The sequence below is a fragment of the Lycium ferocissimum genome, chromosome 9 (assembly GCF_029784015.1).
Source record: "Lycium ferocissimum isolate CSIRO_LF1 chromosome 9, AGI_CSIRO_Lferr_CH_V1, whole genome shotgun sequence".
Lineage (NCBI taxonomy): Eukaryota > Viridiplantae > Streptophyta > Magnoliopsida > Solanales > Solanaceae > Lycium > Lycium ferocissimum.
This window is the reverse complement of record NC_081350.1, coordinates 27383004-27399594: the sequence shown is the minus strand read 5'-3', so window position 1 is coordinate 27399594 and position 16591 is coordinate 27383004. Positions and strand designations below refer to the sequence as shown.

Sequence of the window (16591 nt, the reverse complement as noted above, 5' to 3'; positions counted from 1 at the left end):
CGCACCGGAGCCTCCCGTGCATCTCCTCTGTATGTCTGAATCTCAGGCCTCGCTTCCTACATATTGAAGTTAGAAAGTTTTTAAGTTTGTAAAACTATATCGTCTTAAAATAATTATTCACAATTATACCGAATATTGTATAAAAATTTTTTAGAAGTAATTCAAAAAGGTCACATACAAAAGTAAAGGAAAAAGAGCGGAGTAAATGGCAAAAAAGGGTTTTGATGTTTGTGGTAGGCCTAAAATAGCCTCTCCAATGCACTTTGAGCAATTTTAGTCTCAAGTTTGTAAGAATTGATTATTTTTTATTTTTCAAATATTTGACAAATTCTGATTAGTAGATTTAATGAGAATTGTGGGGAAATTCCTTTGTGAAACTTACATAAATAGCTACTTTTCTTTAAAAACACGTGTATTTCCGGTTTGTTTTTTTTTTTTTTAAATATAGAAAAATATAGTGAATGATAAATATGCTCAAAGGACCTCCTTATTTTAACGTATTTTTTGAAATGTAACGAAAATACAAAATTTGAGTAAAAATAGGCTATATTTTTTTATTCTTTCTTTTTCTTTTTTAAATGGTAAGTTAAATTAAAACATATATATTTCACGTGATTTGTCCTCGAATCTCTCTCGAGATCATGCAATCAAAAATTTTGAATTCAAAAATCACTTATATAGCTTATGAATAATGAAATATGGCGTATTGTTTAATAAGAAATATAAGTTGTTGTATAAGTATATACAATGGAATACAAATGAAATATATCGAAACTATTTCATAAATTAGAAATACTTAAGATATATTGAAATACTTTTACAAAAATCGTGAAAACAAAGTGGAGTAAAAATAGGCTCTACACCAAAAAAAAAAACCATTTAAATACGCAATATAATACACGAAATATACAAAAAAATTTATATTTTGGATGCAAAAAAAAAAACATTTTTTTTTTTTTTAAGCCCACAACTTTGTGTGTTTCTATAACAACATCCTATTTACATGTAATCTTCAATATCATATTAAGCATGTCAATGTTATTCTTCATCATTCATAAGATAAATAACAGGATGATTAACAACACACATGATGGATTTTCTCTTATTTGACCTATTGGAGATTTTAATGAATTGTTAAAAGGTCGGAGATCTCCGTTTCTTGTTGCCACCGATGTATTTTTGCTTCATTATTAGAGGGCCTCCTTTCTCTTACCGCGAAAAATCGTGGCATCATATTTAGCCTCGTGTCGAGTTGAGGTTTGCTTGTAATAAGCGTTTATATTTTTAATATATAGAAGATTTAGTTAGAAATTTTCAATACATTAATCAATGGAGTTAGAGCTTATTGGCAAGATACTTCTCTCTAAATAAGTTAAAAAACATGAATGAAAAAAAGGTAAAACATTGGAAATGTATGAACAATTGAAGAGAAATACAAACAAATAAACATAACAAAAATTAGTTACCTTTTAAAGGAGAATTGATAATTATAATAGAATAATCAAAAAATATGATCTGCGAGGAAAAATATTTGAAAAAAAGAAAATGTGTGTCCACATGGAGAGATTTTTTCATTAATAATAAATAGAATAAATAGATGGTAATTTGATAAATAATTAAACTACCAAAAATAATTAAATAAAAAGATAGCTATTACTAATAAATAAGTCTTAGAGATAGTTATGGGCTGTAAATTTTCCAATTTCTTTTAACTGGAACTCACATATGGATGAATCATTTTTTTTTTGGTTCTATTTGGTTAAATGCTACTATAGGTTTCTAAGTGAAATTTATGCAATTTTTAGTATTGATTTAATAGTTAACGTTGCGCTTTTTTGAATTTGACGAGAATTTTTCTAATATGTTTTGCTTAAATCTTTTTTTTTTTTTTCGTTAAACTAACATCTAGAGTTTGCTAAGTTTTTGGTTGAGACAAAAAATGTTCGTTTTTCATAAATTTAAAGTATTAAAATTGCTCAATAATATATTTAAGGAACTGTTTAAACTTGCCTCCAAAACACAAGGAATCATTTTTGTCATTTTCTCAAAAAGAGGGGATGGTACACTGGTCAAATGTTTTAGCTAGCGTCAAATTTCATAGAAAAGAGGCCCCATAAGTAAAGCACATGGGCATTCTTTTTTGTCAATCAAACATAAAAAGTTTGAAAAGTAATTTTCATACCATATGCACCCTCGATCCACGAATAATTCCACGAATAACCACTCAATTTTACTTTATTGTACCAAAATCATCCCAACATCTTTTCTACGAAACAAGATCATTTGACTTTGCCCAAACAGAGACGAATCCAATATTTCAAGAAAATAAATTCACCATTGCTAAGATAAGATATAAATTTTATAATGAGAGGTTCGATCCCGTGACTTTTAAGGGATTAAATTGACTTAACCATTCTACCCACCAGTCTTGTTTACAACGTATTCCTTCAATTAATATTAAATATATTTTAAGAATTAACTATATACACAATATATCTGTAACCGTGGGTTATGCTCCCGATTTATTAGTAATTTTTTTTTATTTAATTATTTTTGGTAGTTCTACATAAATTCGCCCCTATGCCCAAGTATTCTAGAAAATCGCCAAACTATATTTTGTAACCAAAAAATCACTCAACATTGCGTAAATATTGTAAAATGTATCTCATTTTATGTCATCTAGTGACTTTTGGTGTAATACTCAAGCAATTATAAAAAAAAAAAAAAAAAAAATTAACGTTCGTAATACTTGGGGGGAAAAGCAAACAACATGGTTAATATCTCCTACAGCATTAAAGGTTAATGACAACCAAAGTAATGCACATCTACAGTGATAAATAGCACTTAACTTCCTGATCATAACTCATTAGAGCAAACCTAAAAAAACATGTCTATGACTAATGACTGTACTCTAATTTTGCTCTTTCATTTAGTCGTGAAAAAGGACTTAGCTTGAAAGCAATATAGAAAAAGCTACAACCATACAGCACGTTATACATTCTCAAACACTTCAAATGTCAGTTGAGGCTATACACTTTTGGATGACCACGATAAACTTTATTACATTACACTATTTAGTTCCAGCTTTAGCAGTAAAATAAAATATCATGTTGTTCAGTAAGGGACAATGATGGATTCTATAATCTCTTGGAGTGGAGCCAGCTCCTTCTTGTCTATCAGTCCAAATTCCTACAAAATAAACATACAATTATTAACTCCATCGTAATCAATCCATATGCAAAATACTATAAGCACCCCAAACAAAGTAAGTTGCACAACGAAGTTCTTGACAACCTATGTTGTCAAAAGCAATTTGCATCACCTCCGAAAGATCAAGGCTTTTTCCCCATCTTTGGTAACTGATTATCTGTTTTCTTTCCATGGACAATTTTCAATCATATATACGCCCTCACAGAACAATTAGCCACTCCCTTCATTGCTATCCCACAGATTCCAGTATTAGGAGCCTGGGTAAGGTAGCGATAGAAGCTTTGTTGTGGATTAGGGGGATAGAAACTAGAGCTGTGTGATTCAAGTCTTATGCAAAAGATCTAACCCTCAAAATGCCCCCCAAAAGCCCCAAAATTATGCTCCATATCCCCTTCTAGCAGGAAAAAGATGCAAATCCGAATAGCAGAAGCAGACTCCAGGAAGATTTTATTTCTCCCACTTTATTCTAATGATGAAGTTATACTACATGTTCTTTAAACAATTTTCTATACTCATCCACGGAACGGAAGAAATAAAATTATGTCTATCGGAGGAAGGCCTATATCAACCACATCTAAAGGTTCAAAATTACTTCCATCTTCCATTCTTTCTATACACCTTACCCAAGAACCACTACTCTTCTTGAAAACCAGGTTTCTGCTGACCTCCCTAGCTTCTTACCCCACAACTCAAAAAAAAAATCTTCTCTTTCAGGAGACTTGTTTAGAGTTAACCCCAATTGCTAATGCAAACAAGTCTTTTGCACCCTCTTCCCTTCCCCAGATTCCCAGGGAGAATAAATTCTGTAAGACCTTCCATTCCATGCACATGACCTAATAACAACCAACTATGCTATAATGATAACAAAGTATCCTCTCTATCTTCAACAACCAGAAGAGCTAAGTTTTTTCGGTATGAAAGAGAAGATAATAGTAATTTGATTGAGCAGAAATCCTATAGAGCAGCAATTAACCAGGTTCAACAATTAAAAGGCAATTTTTTAATCAAGTAATGTTGGAAATATCGTTAGGATAAACTAATCTGGAAAAGTATCTGCTGTCATTTTAAGGCTAAAACCTTAATCGATACTCAAAAAGGGCTATAAACTTAATCATCCATATTCATCATAAACTTACAGAAAAGATATGTTCAGTAAAATCTAGATTTTGTCATGGTTGATGAAGAGCAAAAATAGAAAGACATTAACGAGAAAACTGATTTAAAGTTTCCAGCCGTGTCCCAATGAAAGACTGGCTCTGAAATGACCTCAAATTGTTCATTGTGGAGGCCATGATGAATGTGTGCTCCTAGTACTCTCCGTAGAGAATCATAATTTTGTTTAGAACTTTAGATTCTTTACTTTCTGTAAACCACTTTTATATGGTGTGTCTCCCAACAAATCAATCAAAAAAACAAAATTAGGTGGTCCGTGAGTTCGTTAAGTTATCATGGCTAATTAACATGCTTTATTATGGGCGTCCTTTATGGCACCCTAAGAATAAGTTTACTTTTAAAGCATAAGAGAAGATGAAATAAGAAAGACCAAAAATTTTCCGTTCTTCCATTAACTTATTAGAACTTCATCAACCACATCATTCGCTGGATTCCTTGATATTAAAAGCACCAGATTCTATTTATTTATTTTATCTCAACCGAGCCCTAATTTTATCCAGATTCTATTTATTTATTTATCTCAACCGACCCCTAACTTTATCCAGACAACTCACATATTGTGGATTCTTCCTAGCTATTGATATTAATTATCTTGAGAAAAGAAAAAAGAGAAAACACTATCACTTGAAAAGCTAAACAGACAACCAGGAAAAACAAAGAAGATAACACGACATCAACTTGGACAGATGCATGCAATAAGCATGTTTTCAAACTTTGGAAGAAAGAAAAACTAGTAAGTGCACAAGAAAGAGATTCAGAGAACTCACATGAGTGAAGAGTATGAAATGTTTAAAGCACGTATTCAAATGGGCCTCCTCCTTAAGACTCACAATTTTCTGAAAATGTGAGTGATAAATATGTGCATATACGCGGAAGAGACGCTTAAAAATTGTCTTCACAACATCCTTGAAGTTAGATGGAAACGGCGCACCTACAAAATTTAGCACAGAATTAGTGACCATATGCATTAGTTTTCTCCAAACTAAGATGGAAAGAAAATTGATATCAGTAAGCTAGAATACCTCATCCCCCCGCTCAACCCACCCACTTCCAAGCCCAGACTCTGCCACTGTATTTCCCCTCTCCCAACAGAACTAATTAAAAAGTAAACAATTAAAGCAATGTAATTGTGTTGTTTTTCTTTTTTCTTGGGGGTTGTGGAAGAAAGGGGCCTCTCTACCATAACTATTTATCCAAGACAATTCAGACAGCCTGAAGACCAAGAAGTTAGACCTTCATATTATACTAGTAGCTTTTTTGATGAGTAAGCAAAACAGCTTATCAAAAAAGTAGAACAATACAATAGAAGCAGAACGATAACAGAGTAGAAAAGCAGAATGATAATCAAGTAGTTTTAGATGGTTTGATGTGGAGCAATTAGATGATAATTGAAGTCAGAATTATAACATGAGATTTCACTCTAGAAACGTGTGAAATATTTTAGTTGAGTTTAAAACAAATTTACTTTCAAAAATAAAAATTGTGTAGTTTGCACCGGTACAGTACTCTAAAATTACAAAAACAGCACGTTATTAATTTCCAAGTAAAGATCAGTAATTACCAAGCCTCTGAGGAAATAATGATTCATCATCCAATTGAGTTTCAATCCAGTCCATCAAATATTCAACGTATTTTGGAGCTGAAACTTCAATAGGCTTCTTAATTTGTACTCCATCAGCCCACCTGTACTCATACCTGAAATCAATATGTAAAGAAGTCAGGAATAGCATCTGAAGTTTTCTTCTCTTGAAACATCAAAAAAATGGCATAAGAAACTTTTGGCTTTAACTTGATTCAGCCTATCATAATCAAAGTTGAACTAGATTAAGAAGGAATGAACATTCACAGGGCTAAGATAACCAGCAAAGTAGATACATTTCTTTGTAAAACTGCAGATTCACCAATAACAAATAGTCAAGAGTGCAGAAAAAAATATTATGAAAAAAGCCAGGAAATCAAGGTTTAGAATCTTTTTTGTTTTTTGATAAGCAATAAAGGACTAGACTTCTGGCTGCAATATTAACTTTAAATGGAGAGAACAACGACATAGAACTAGAAGAAACAATCTTGTTGATGTACGGCATATTAACAATTTAAAGCTTTTTATGACAATAAGAAGCCTCCATACATCCCAACTCTTCATTTGCATTCTGCCCCTCTATGTGGTAAAGAAGCGATATTTACAAGAAAGAATTTGTTTCTACCAAAGAAGGGTGCATAACCCCTATTCAAGCAGTTTATGCACTAGCAGACGATTTGACCTTGTTCCTACTACGACATTTGCACATTTAGATGCTACTATGGTAAAATCAAGAGGATTAGTTGTCAAAAGTATTTATCCAGTAGTGAAAACTTTAGATTCAGCATCAACCATGCTGCACTATTCAACTCAACCAAACCATATCCAATTATTATTAGGTTCTTCTGAATGAACAGCACGGGTTCAATACATAGATCAAAAATTAATTCACTTTACCAAACCGTAAGTGAACAATATCTAGTAGCTCAGACAGTGTTAGTTCATCATTAATACCTATAGTAACTTCCTCGACTAGTGCGTATGTTGGGTAAACTTCATAAAGTGCTGATAGTTTAAATGCTTCTCAATTTAGCAGCTACAGGTGGAACCATGGTCAAAGCGGAGCGCACAGAAAAGCTCCATGATGGGCTGAGGTCTTTAAACGCAAAGCACAACTAAAGTGCTTGCTTCAGTAAGACAGTTGCGCACGCAAAGAAAAAAATATGTAATCAGTATATCAATAAATCAACTATGCCTAAATTCCAAACAAATCAATTATATGAATACTGTATATCCATTCATTCAATTCAGGTCCATTTTATTCCAATACTAATTACTAAAGAGTCTCTCTTTTAAAGCAATTAGAAGATGCAGGTATGGTCTGGCTAACTAGATTGTTTAATGTCATATTTCGGACGGCTAAGATGCCAGAGGAGTGGAGGTGGAGTACTATGGTGCCGTTGTACAAGAACAAGGGTGATATTCAGAGTTGCAATAACTACAAGGGTATCAAGCTACTAAGCCACACTATGAAAGTATGGGAGAGGGTGGTCGAATTACGGATGAGTAAGAGGGTGTGTATCTCTGAGAACCAATATTCATGTCGGGGCGTTCGACTACCGAAGCCATTCATCTTGTAAGGAGATTGTTGGAGCAATATAGGGACAAGAAGAGAGTCTTGCATATGGTGTTTATCGATCTAGAAAAGGCATATGATAAAGTTGTTAGGGAGGTTATTTGGAGATGCTTGGAGTCTAGAGGTGTAACTGTGGCCTATATTAGGGCTATCCAGGATATGTACGATGGAGCCAAAACCAGAGTTAGGACATTAGGAGGTGATCCGGAGCACCTTCCAGTCGAGATGGGATTGCACCAGGGATCAGCCCTTAGCCCATTCCTATTTGCCTTAGTGATGGACAAATTGACATGACATATTCAAGGGGAGGTGCCGTGGTGTATGTTATTCGCGGATGACATAGTATTGATTGACGAGACGCGAAGTGGAGTTAATGATAGGCTGGAAGTTTGGAGAGAGGCTTTGGAGTCAAAAGGTTTCAGGTTAAGCAGGACGAAGACAGAGTACCTGGAGTGCAAGTTCAGCAATGTGACTTCTGAGACAAAGGTGGAAGTGAAGATTGAGGCACTAGTCATTCCTAAGAGAGACAACTTCAAGTATCTTGGGTCCATAATCCAAGGAGATGGGGAGATTGATGCTGACGTCGCACACCGTATTGGGGTGGGGTGGGCGAAATGGAGGCTCGCCTCTGGGGTACTGTGCGATAAGAAAGTGTCGCCAAGGCTTAAAGGTAAGTTCTACAGAGTGGTGGTTAGACCAGCACTTTTGTATGGGGCAGAGTGTTGGCCAGTCAGGAATGCCCACGTTCAGAAGATGAATGTGGCGGAGATGAGGATGCTTAGATAGATGTGTGGGCATACTAGGAGGGATAGGATTAAGAATGAAGTTATACGGGATAAGGTGGGGGTTGCCTCTGTGGCGGACAAGATGAGGGAAACGAGGCTGAGATGGTTCGGACATGTGAAGAGGAGGTGCGAGGATGCACCAGTGAGGAGGTGTGAGAGGTCGGCTATAGCAAGAGTTACGAGAGGTAGAGGTAGGCCGAAAAAGAATTGGGGGGAGGTGATTAAACAGGAAATGATAGAGCTCCAATCGACTGAGGACATGACCTTAGATAGGAGGGTGTGGAGGTCAGGGAATTAGGGTAGATAGTTAGTAGGTAACAGAGTCGTTATCGTATGATTTAGGGTGTTCGCGTAGTTTCTTTTTCGCTAATGTGCATTGATATATGTTACTGCATTTATTTTGTTCATTTTGCTATTTTGCGAGTCACTTTTTTTTTTTTCTTTCCTACGTTTACGCATCGATTACATTTCTTTTGAGTAGGTCATCGGAAACTTGACCTCTACATCCCATAAAGGTAGAGGTATGATGCGCATACGTCTTACCCTCCCCAGACCCCACTTGTGGGATTATACTAGGTTTGTTGTTGTTGTTTCTTATTTAAATTCACATTGATTCCGAGAAATAGTAAGTTTTTTGAAACTTCTTCCCTCAATATGATTTTAAATCTACTTCATCCCCTTTTATCACATTCAATCGTCATATTGTGGCATCTATATACCAGTGCATATGGAGGTCAACGTGGGACATGGCCAAACCACTTTAAGCGATCTTCCTTAGTTCGTCCTTTACGTATGGTACTTACCCTTAGTCAAACTTAATTAATTCTATTTTGTCCGATCTTATACAATCTTCAAAGTCATGTGTGGTAGCAATACCAAACCAAATACGACGAGTAGTGGGGTCCTGAGCTAAGCCTTGGCTAAACATTGGAAATCGTAATGCCATTCACCTTGGTATCCACATTTCTATGACAATCATCTGACGGGTTAATCAGGAGAGAAATAATTTTCACTCCCATATAATATTTTTGTCTCAAAACTTCCTATAGGATGTTTCACTTGCATGGTAAAAGAAGTAGAGCAAATTGCAATTAATTAAAGCACGTGAAAAAAACGATGTCACCAAGTTCAGAACTTTCTTAAATTTAAACATATGCATAGATACATTAAGTATTAATATCATATTTAAGTTCTAGTTTTCTTATATTTTGATAAGAAATCCTTATAAGCATTAAAATTCATATTTAAGAACTAATTTTCTTATATTAAATTTAATTAAACTTACTAATCACAAACATATCTATAGTGTTAAGAATTTACATATCCTGTCATTGACTATATGTCTATGTCTACTATACTGACACCCTAAAGACAGATTATGGGTGCTAAAGTGTACTCAGGAAAGGAGGGATTTCCCAGTGGTAAAGACCCTCCTCGTCCAACCATAGAGTTGGTGAAGTGGATAAGGCCAATATTGGGCTACCGAGTAGGAGGGTTAAGGGTGGATTTTACCATATACAAAGAAAAAAAACACTAGTATTATCATCGCAAGAATCGAATCATGTACTTAATGTGTTTCCTCTACTTCTTTTATTGCAAAATTTCTTTGAAAGGAACTAAAACATAAATATCTTCCCAACATGTGGAGTTGTAAGTCTTTACATAGAAGGATTTCTAAATAAATTTCCACCTAGCCTGATCAAACAAGTATCATGATCAATTAATAACAACCTTACCTTATCAAAAAGAAAAAATCATAATGAATTAACAACATCATCTCAGATATCTATCTTGGGAATTAAACCTAAAACCGAGTGCAAACATGTATCATTTCTCTCTACCATTGACCTTAATCAATGTACATCCTCATCTTTACATGTGGTAACGAATCCTAGACCACTGATTTCCTTCCATGTGATTTTAGAAGGATATTTTCATAAGTTGCCCACAATTACAAGAACAATGCTGATTCACAGTAACACTTTATAACTGTGACTTGGACAACACACCAATAAAGAAACTACTAGAGTGCTTTCAAGTCTTAAGAATTTAATGTCCGACAAGCTCTAATAATGGATTAAAACAGAACTCAAAGATGGTCGTCAAGAATACCCGGATGAATCGGCAAATACATCGGCAACATAACTCATTATAGACTGGAAGAAAAGTTGGAGTTGTTTGACGCACAACAAATGGCAGTATAATCATTAAGAATATTTGCATTAACTCGCTTGGTCATCCAGAAAAGAATAGAAGAGCATTCTCAAGAGCACCATACATGGCTTTAAATGTTATTCTTTCTAATAGAAACATTTCAACTGAATTCGAGGTCATTTCACGCAAGTGGTGTTCAAATCGCAAACCTGGTGGGGAAGGATTTACATGTTTCCATTTTTTTAGCATCTAAATCAGACCCTCAAAAAGAAAACTACACATAGAGGATAGCTTTGCAAAACTGTAGAACATTCGCCAACTAGTAGGATTTAATAAGTGCTGGCATCATCAACGGAAGAACAAATACCAATTAGAGAAAGAAATGAGGGAACGAGTAATATAATTGTAACCCATCTCAAATATTGCTCAGGAAAGCAACCCTTTTTGATATATAATCAACAAGCATCTAAATGATTACTCATTATTCTTCTACATCACTAAACTACATAGCAAATAGTACTTTGCACAAGTATGATCAAAGCGGTCATTTACTGAACATACTTAGGGCCTGCGGTCATTGTAGGGCAGTTCTCTGGCGTACAGAACTCAGTCAGGGTGCCATACAGCAGATTCACCTGGTTGAAGAAATCGACAGCTGGACATTGCAAGATAAAACTTCCATTCAGTTTTGAAATGTAGATTAGCTTATGACATCAACCAAGCAAAGAAACAAAATCAATGTGCGTGTGCGTTTGCGCGTGTGTGTATTATACGAGCAAAATGAACATGATAAATCAAGCATTCTGTTCTCACAATTGGCTTCAAACAGACAACTCACATGTAAGCAGCATGAAAGCTTCTATTCGGAATTCTTTCTGCAACACAGTTTATTTTACTTTCCACCAGCCTTTAAACGTCATAAAAAATTCTCACTGTTATTAAGCAAATCGAAAAAAGTTGTTCTTAAAATGTGAATTTTTCACGGTGAAACTTCTCCGGTGTGGTATGTTCATGTGGCATTTGGATGACCCAGAACCAGAAAGATAAAGATCAAGGTACTGCATAATTTAACATTTCTTCATACTATAACACAATACTCACACGAGCTTACAACCTAACCACAGGTCTTTACTACACCTGTAACCTAGAAGACATGGGAAGACTTGAAGCATTCTGTTCAAATAAAAGTTACCAAACCGTGGAGAATAAACCTTAGACGAATTGAAAGTTCTGTCAGTTTTAGAATAAGTATTATGCAGATTTATGGGTAAAAGAAAGTCATATGTGATCTCTTGCAGCATTATGTTTGAAAAGGTATAAGAAACCATAGAGAACCTTTTTAGAGACGTGACAAAGTTTTGGGACAATCCGAAGAAAGTAGAGCAATTAGTTTGGGATAAGACGGGATATCTTTCTTTGTCATTTTTAATGTCCTCTTTTCTTTTTGGCTATTTAAAGAGACTCTTCTTCAGCGACAGTTAAGGCCTGCAGTTCAAGGGCGATTGTGAACACAGCAATCACATGTGTTGCTTGTGTCTGAGGAACATCAAGCCAAACAAATAGAGCTAAAAGTAGGATACTAGCATGCACATGCATGAAAGATAGAAAGGTGGAGGGGAGAAAGAGTACTGTTGACAGCAAGCCACTCGTTAATATCTTCTCCCGGAGGGAGCCTCACAGCCTCTCTCAAGTTTCCACTACCCAATGTGGCGTCAATATGCTTCCTTAGTTGTGCCCCCTGTAATAGCGGAAAAGGAGAGTAAATAAGGAAGATGACCTAGTTTATAGGGTGTAATCTACTACTCTTCTACTCCACAGTTTGTTGATACATTTCGGACCATAACAAAAGTCCGAGAAGAATGATAAACTAGCACGAAGAGATGGAATAGATAAAACATATAAGACGATTCATCCAGAAAAGCACAAAATCCCAGCTAAATATGTTGACAATAATAATTACTATCTAGAAACTGCAATAAACAAATAAACCTAGCATAATTTCACAGTATAATGCTGTACAGCTTGAATACCAAAAATGACGGCTTCAAAAATTACAAATTGGGAGTATTTATTCAAATAATCCAGTTAGAGATACAAGGCACCCATGAGTGTGGCCTAGTGGTCAATGAAGTAGGAGGAAAACAATGAAGTTCCAGGTTAAAATCCCAGCGGAAGCCAAAAAAAAAAAAAAAGGCGAGGTGATTTCTTCCCATCAGCCTAAGCCTTGACGGGGAAAGTTACCCGGTACATGTGCGGGTGAAAAGTAGTATGTACCCAGTGAAATAGTTGATATGTGTCAAGCTGGCCTGTACAAAAACGTCATCAAAAAGATACAGGAGACTAATGCCAAAAAGCCAGAGCTGCCTAACAGCGCTCATCAACCCAATTGTGTATCTTTAGGCATATCTGAGAATGGTTGCAAGTCTAATGTCTGACACAAGGATCTGAACTCATAGAGTGCAATACTCTAGACTGGGAACCAGACTACTGAAACTGAATCAAATCTTATCGTATGAAAATTTGACGCTTAGATGAACCTTAAGAGCTCACAATTATGTTCTCAGACTAATGAGACTATTCAATTGATTTCATATCATCATGATGCTTCTCTAACTGAAAATAAAAGCCTGCCAATCTATGCCATAAACCTTGAAAATTTGAAACCATATCTCATGTGAAAAAAAAAACAATGATTTATCATTATATCAGAATAAGTACCTCATTAGCCACATAGTTGATATTTTTAGGATGCAGTTCCCCGGCATCAACAAGACAAAATGACTTGCTCACTTAACATTCTAAAGTCCACTATTTCATATATCTCATTCACAAAGTTGAAACAACAACAACAACATACCCAGTGGAATCCCACAATGTGGGATTTGGGGAGGGTAGAGTGTACGCAGACCTTACCCCCACCTTGAAAGGTAGGGAGGTTGTTTCCGAAAGACCCTCGGCTCAAGAGAGAACAAGACAAAAAGGTCAGATAAGGACAAGCATATCAAAGCAATATGAAAATGAGAAATAACAAAAGCGAGAAAGTCATGATAAAATAGTCTGGAAAGAAAGGAGCAGTAGCTATCATAGATAAATAAGATAGTCGAAGTACAAGACCCAACAAACAAAGTTGAAAGCTCCCTAAAATCAAAATAATGTTGACATTTGAGGCCAGGCTCACCTGGTCACTGCCTGACTGTCTAAAAAAAAGCAGAATAACTCTTGTAGTTCTAAAAATCCCAACTATCATGGTCAATCAATCATAAACACATACTAGCATGAAGATTAGAAAAACCAAGCATCCTTGAAAATTGGACAAACATAGTCAGTTTGCCATAAAGCTTGAAGATTGCTCTTTCTTTGATAACTGAAAAGTTTCAGAATCAACATAAAAACGGTGCAGCCAACGAGTTAACAGATGGAAAATAAGTACGAAAACAAAGAAAGACTACAGGAGCTTCCTTCTCCTCGACTAGGAAAAAGAGCAACCTTACTCCCTGAGGGTGCACTTTTTTTGGGCCGGAATGTTCTCTGATTCCTGTATAGAAAGAGCAAACAACGCATCAGACGACAAATGTGTATTGCTACAGACAACAATGCATTCAAATCTAAAAGCAAGGTGCACTAGACGTTAAAGCTCAAAGCAACCACAAGCAGGGGCGATTTTAGGTGCTAAAATTGGGGCACATGAACACATGGTCTCTCCGTACAACTAGATATTTTATGTATATATCTAAAATTAATACAAAAAGGCTAAATGGTGCACTTGGTTGAAAGTTGAGTTATTTACCTAGAGGACTAGGCATCAAGTCTCACTTAACACATTTTTTCCTTCTTTTTCTTTAGTGGTGAACCCATGTCCCAGAAATCCTAGATTCGCCTCTGACCACAAGCAAACGCGTTGGCAAAGTACACAATAAGCATTAAGCAGGTCAAACTAAAACCAAAGACTTAGGAGATAATGTGACATTCGCACAGCGTAAAGCAAGTATATATATACTTGAAATACAAATGCCAAGCTATATCTTTCTCTTCATTCAGACAACCCCTCAATATAATCAATAGCCAAAAACTTGCTAAAACATTTCTTCAGTTTTTTGTCCTTTACCATCTCTCGTATATCCTTTAGTTCTTAAACCAATCAAGACAAGCAACCTTATGCTACATACTTTACAAATGAAACTATAGAATTGATCCATTTACACAAATAAATATCTCGCAACACTATTACCTAACCCAAATTTCTATTTTAAAACCAGTTAAACATATAGTAAAATGGTACTCCCTCCATCCCAATTTATGTAACACCCTTTTCTTTTTAGTAAGTCCTAAAAAGAATTGACAACTTTCTCAATCTAGTAACATTCAACTTAAATTTACCTTTTTACCCTTAATAAAATGATTTCTAGCCCACAAATTTCCATGATTTAGTGGAGCAAAAATTGAAAACAATACAAAGAACATTAATACAGAAAGAAAAAAAAAACAGAGATCATAAAAAAACATAGAAATCAGCACCGAATTTTTTTATTTTTTTTTAAAAAAAGGTGCATAATATTCACATAAAAACAAAAAATTAAAAATGATTAATACCTTCCAAGACCAAAAAGACTCATGATGATGAATTAGATATGTGAATTCAAAAAATTGGGATCTCTGAGAAGAACTTGAAGCTGCCCGAAAAGTGAGAAGGCTTTTTTATTTATTTGCGGGCAGGTGGGCGGGCAGTTTTATTTTTTTTCTGTTTATAATTTCAGTGGAAGTGTCGAAAAATGCTGCTTAGCCCTCTGACTTCGCATCTCATGACATAATATTGACAGCTGACACCTCATATAATAATAAATAATGTGAACCTTAAAAAGCATAGTCATAAAAAAGGAAAATAAAATGAAAATGGTTTGAGGTCAATGGTTTTAGTTAACGTAAAAATTGGTATTTAGTCGATGAAAAAGTTTTTGTACAGAATTTACATATTTAAAAAATATTTAAATGTGTAGGGTATGTTTCGTGAGATAAAAAATTAGGTAATAAAATATTATCTCAAGACCATTTAAATATAAATTAGCTAAACACTATAACAGTTGAGACAGGAGTGAGCAGGAGTGGAGGGAATGAGGGGTGAGGATGAGTTGGGGGGACCGGAACAAAAATGCCTTAAAAAAAATTTTTTTGAACCAAAATATCCCAAAAAAATGTTACCAATGTACCTTTAGATGAGTTTTGCGCTAAAGCTCTTAACCGTAACGGTACCGTTAAGTCTTTAGCGCGATAAAATCGCGCTAAAGGTTTTCTTATGTGCCCTATAACGCATTATTTTCTTTGCGTTATACTATAAGCATGATAAAAATGCGTTATACTCTTCAACATAAACCCATCGGGTTCACCATGGTCCTCAGGTGGTTTTAAAAAAAAACCGCCATTGACGGAGAAAAAGAGGTGGTCCCACTTCCAAAAACGTCACTTTCTATTAAATTTCGTCGGAAAGTTTAGATTCTCGGTATATTCAAGTCGAGGAGCAAGATTCTAAGTTCAAATTTTGGGAAAAAGTGACGTAGAACTCGATTAAATAACTCTACAAAAAATCTTCGATTAAGGTTTTTTACTATGAACTTTTGTTATTATTTTGTTATATACATTATATTCTAAGCATGCTTAACATTTAATCCTTGCTATGTTTCAAAAAAAAAAACAATTTTTTTTTGTTCTTTTTCGGACTGGGCAGTGGCTTTTGCCACTGTTCCGATTTTTTTTTTTTTTTTTGGTTTAATTCAATATTTGTTAAATGTTTATGAATTGTTAATTTGTTAAATGTTTATGAATTGTTAATTTGTTATATGTTTATGAGTTGTTAATTTGTTAATTATTTATGAATTGTTAATGAATTATTATTTTGTTAAATATTAATTATGAATTTATTAGTTGTTAAATATTGTTTATGAATTGAAAGAAATTGATTGGTAATGAATTATTATGTTGTTAACACTTTGATTGGATGATTGTTATGTATTATTTTGACATTTTTCGTCTTGTGTCATATTGTATAGGACCAAATCAATGGTTACATATAAAAAAAATAGGACCTTTCGTCGTTACATAAAAATAATATTAAAGTAACAA

The 16591-nt window shown here is 34.6% G+C and overlaps 1 protein-coding gene across 1 annotated transcript; it reads right to left on the bottom strand.

The window, feature by feature from the left end:
• Nucleotides 1–2964: 2964 nt before the first annotated feature.
• Nucleotides 2965–15260, bottom strand: LOC132030090 (MOB kinase activator-like 1A). The gene is made up of 7 exons (XM_059419571.1): nucleotides 15068–15260; nucleotides 13964–14012; nucleotides 12107–12215; nucleotides 11039–11132; nucleotides 5945–6078; nucleotides 5151–5314; nucleotides 2965–3189 (listed from the first exon to the last, which is right to left on the bottom strand). The coding sequence occupies exons 1-7, from the start codon at nucleotides 15088–15090 to the stop codon at nucleotides 3115–3117; spliced, it is 648 nt and encodes a 215-aa protein (XP_059275554.1). The 5' UTR covers nucleotides 15091–15260; the 3' UTR covers nucleotides 2965–3114.
• Nucleotides 15261–16591: the final 1331 nt, after the last annotated feature.

Bases quoted from the DNA above. Each gene is read 5' to 3' on its own strand.
- LOC132030090 (XM_059419571.1), bottom strand. From the start codon at position 15,090: ATGAGTCTTTTTGGTCTTGGAAG. The intron at 12,216-13,963 runs GTTGCTCTTTTT...CCGCTATTACAG, and splicing joins GTGCACCCTCAGGGAGTAAG to GGGGCACAACTAAGGAAGCA. The intron at 6,079-11,038 runs GTATGTTCAGTA...TATTGATTTCAG, and splicing joins ACAATGACCGCAGGCCCTAA to GTATGAGTACAGGTGGGCTG.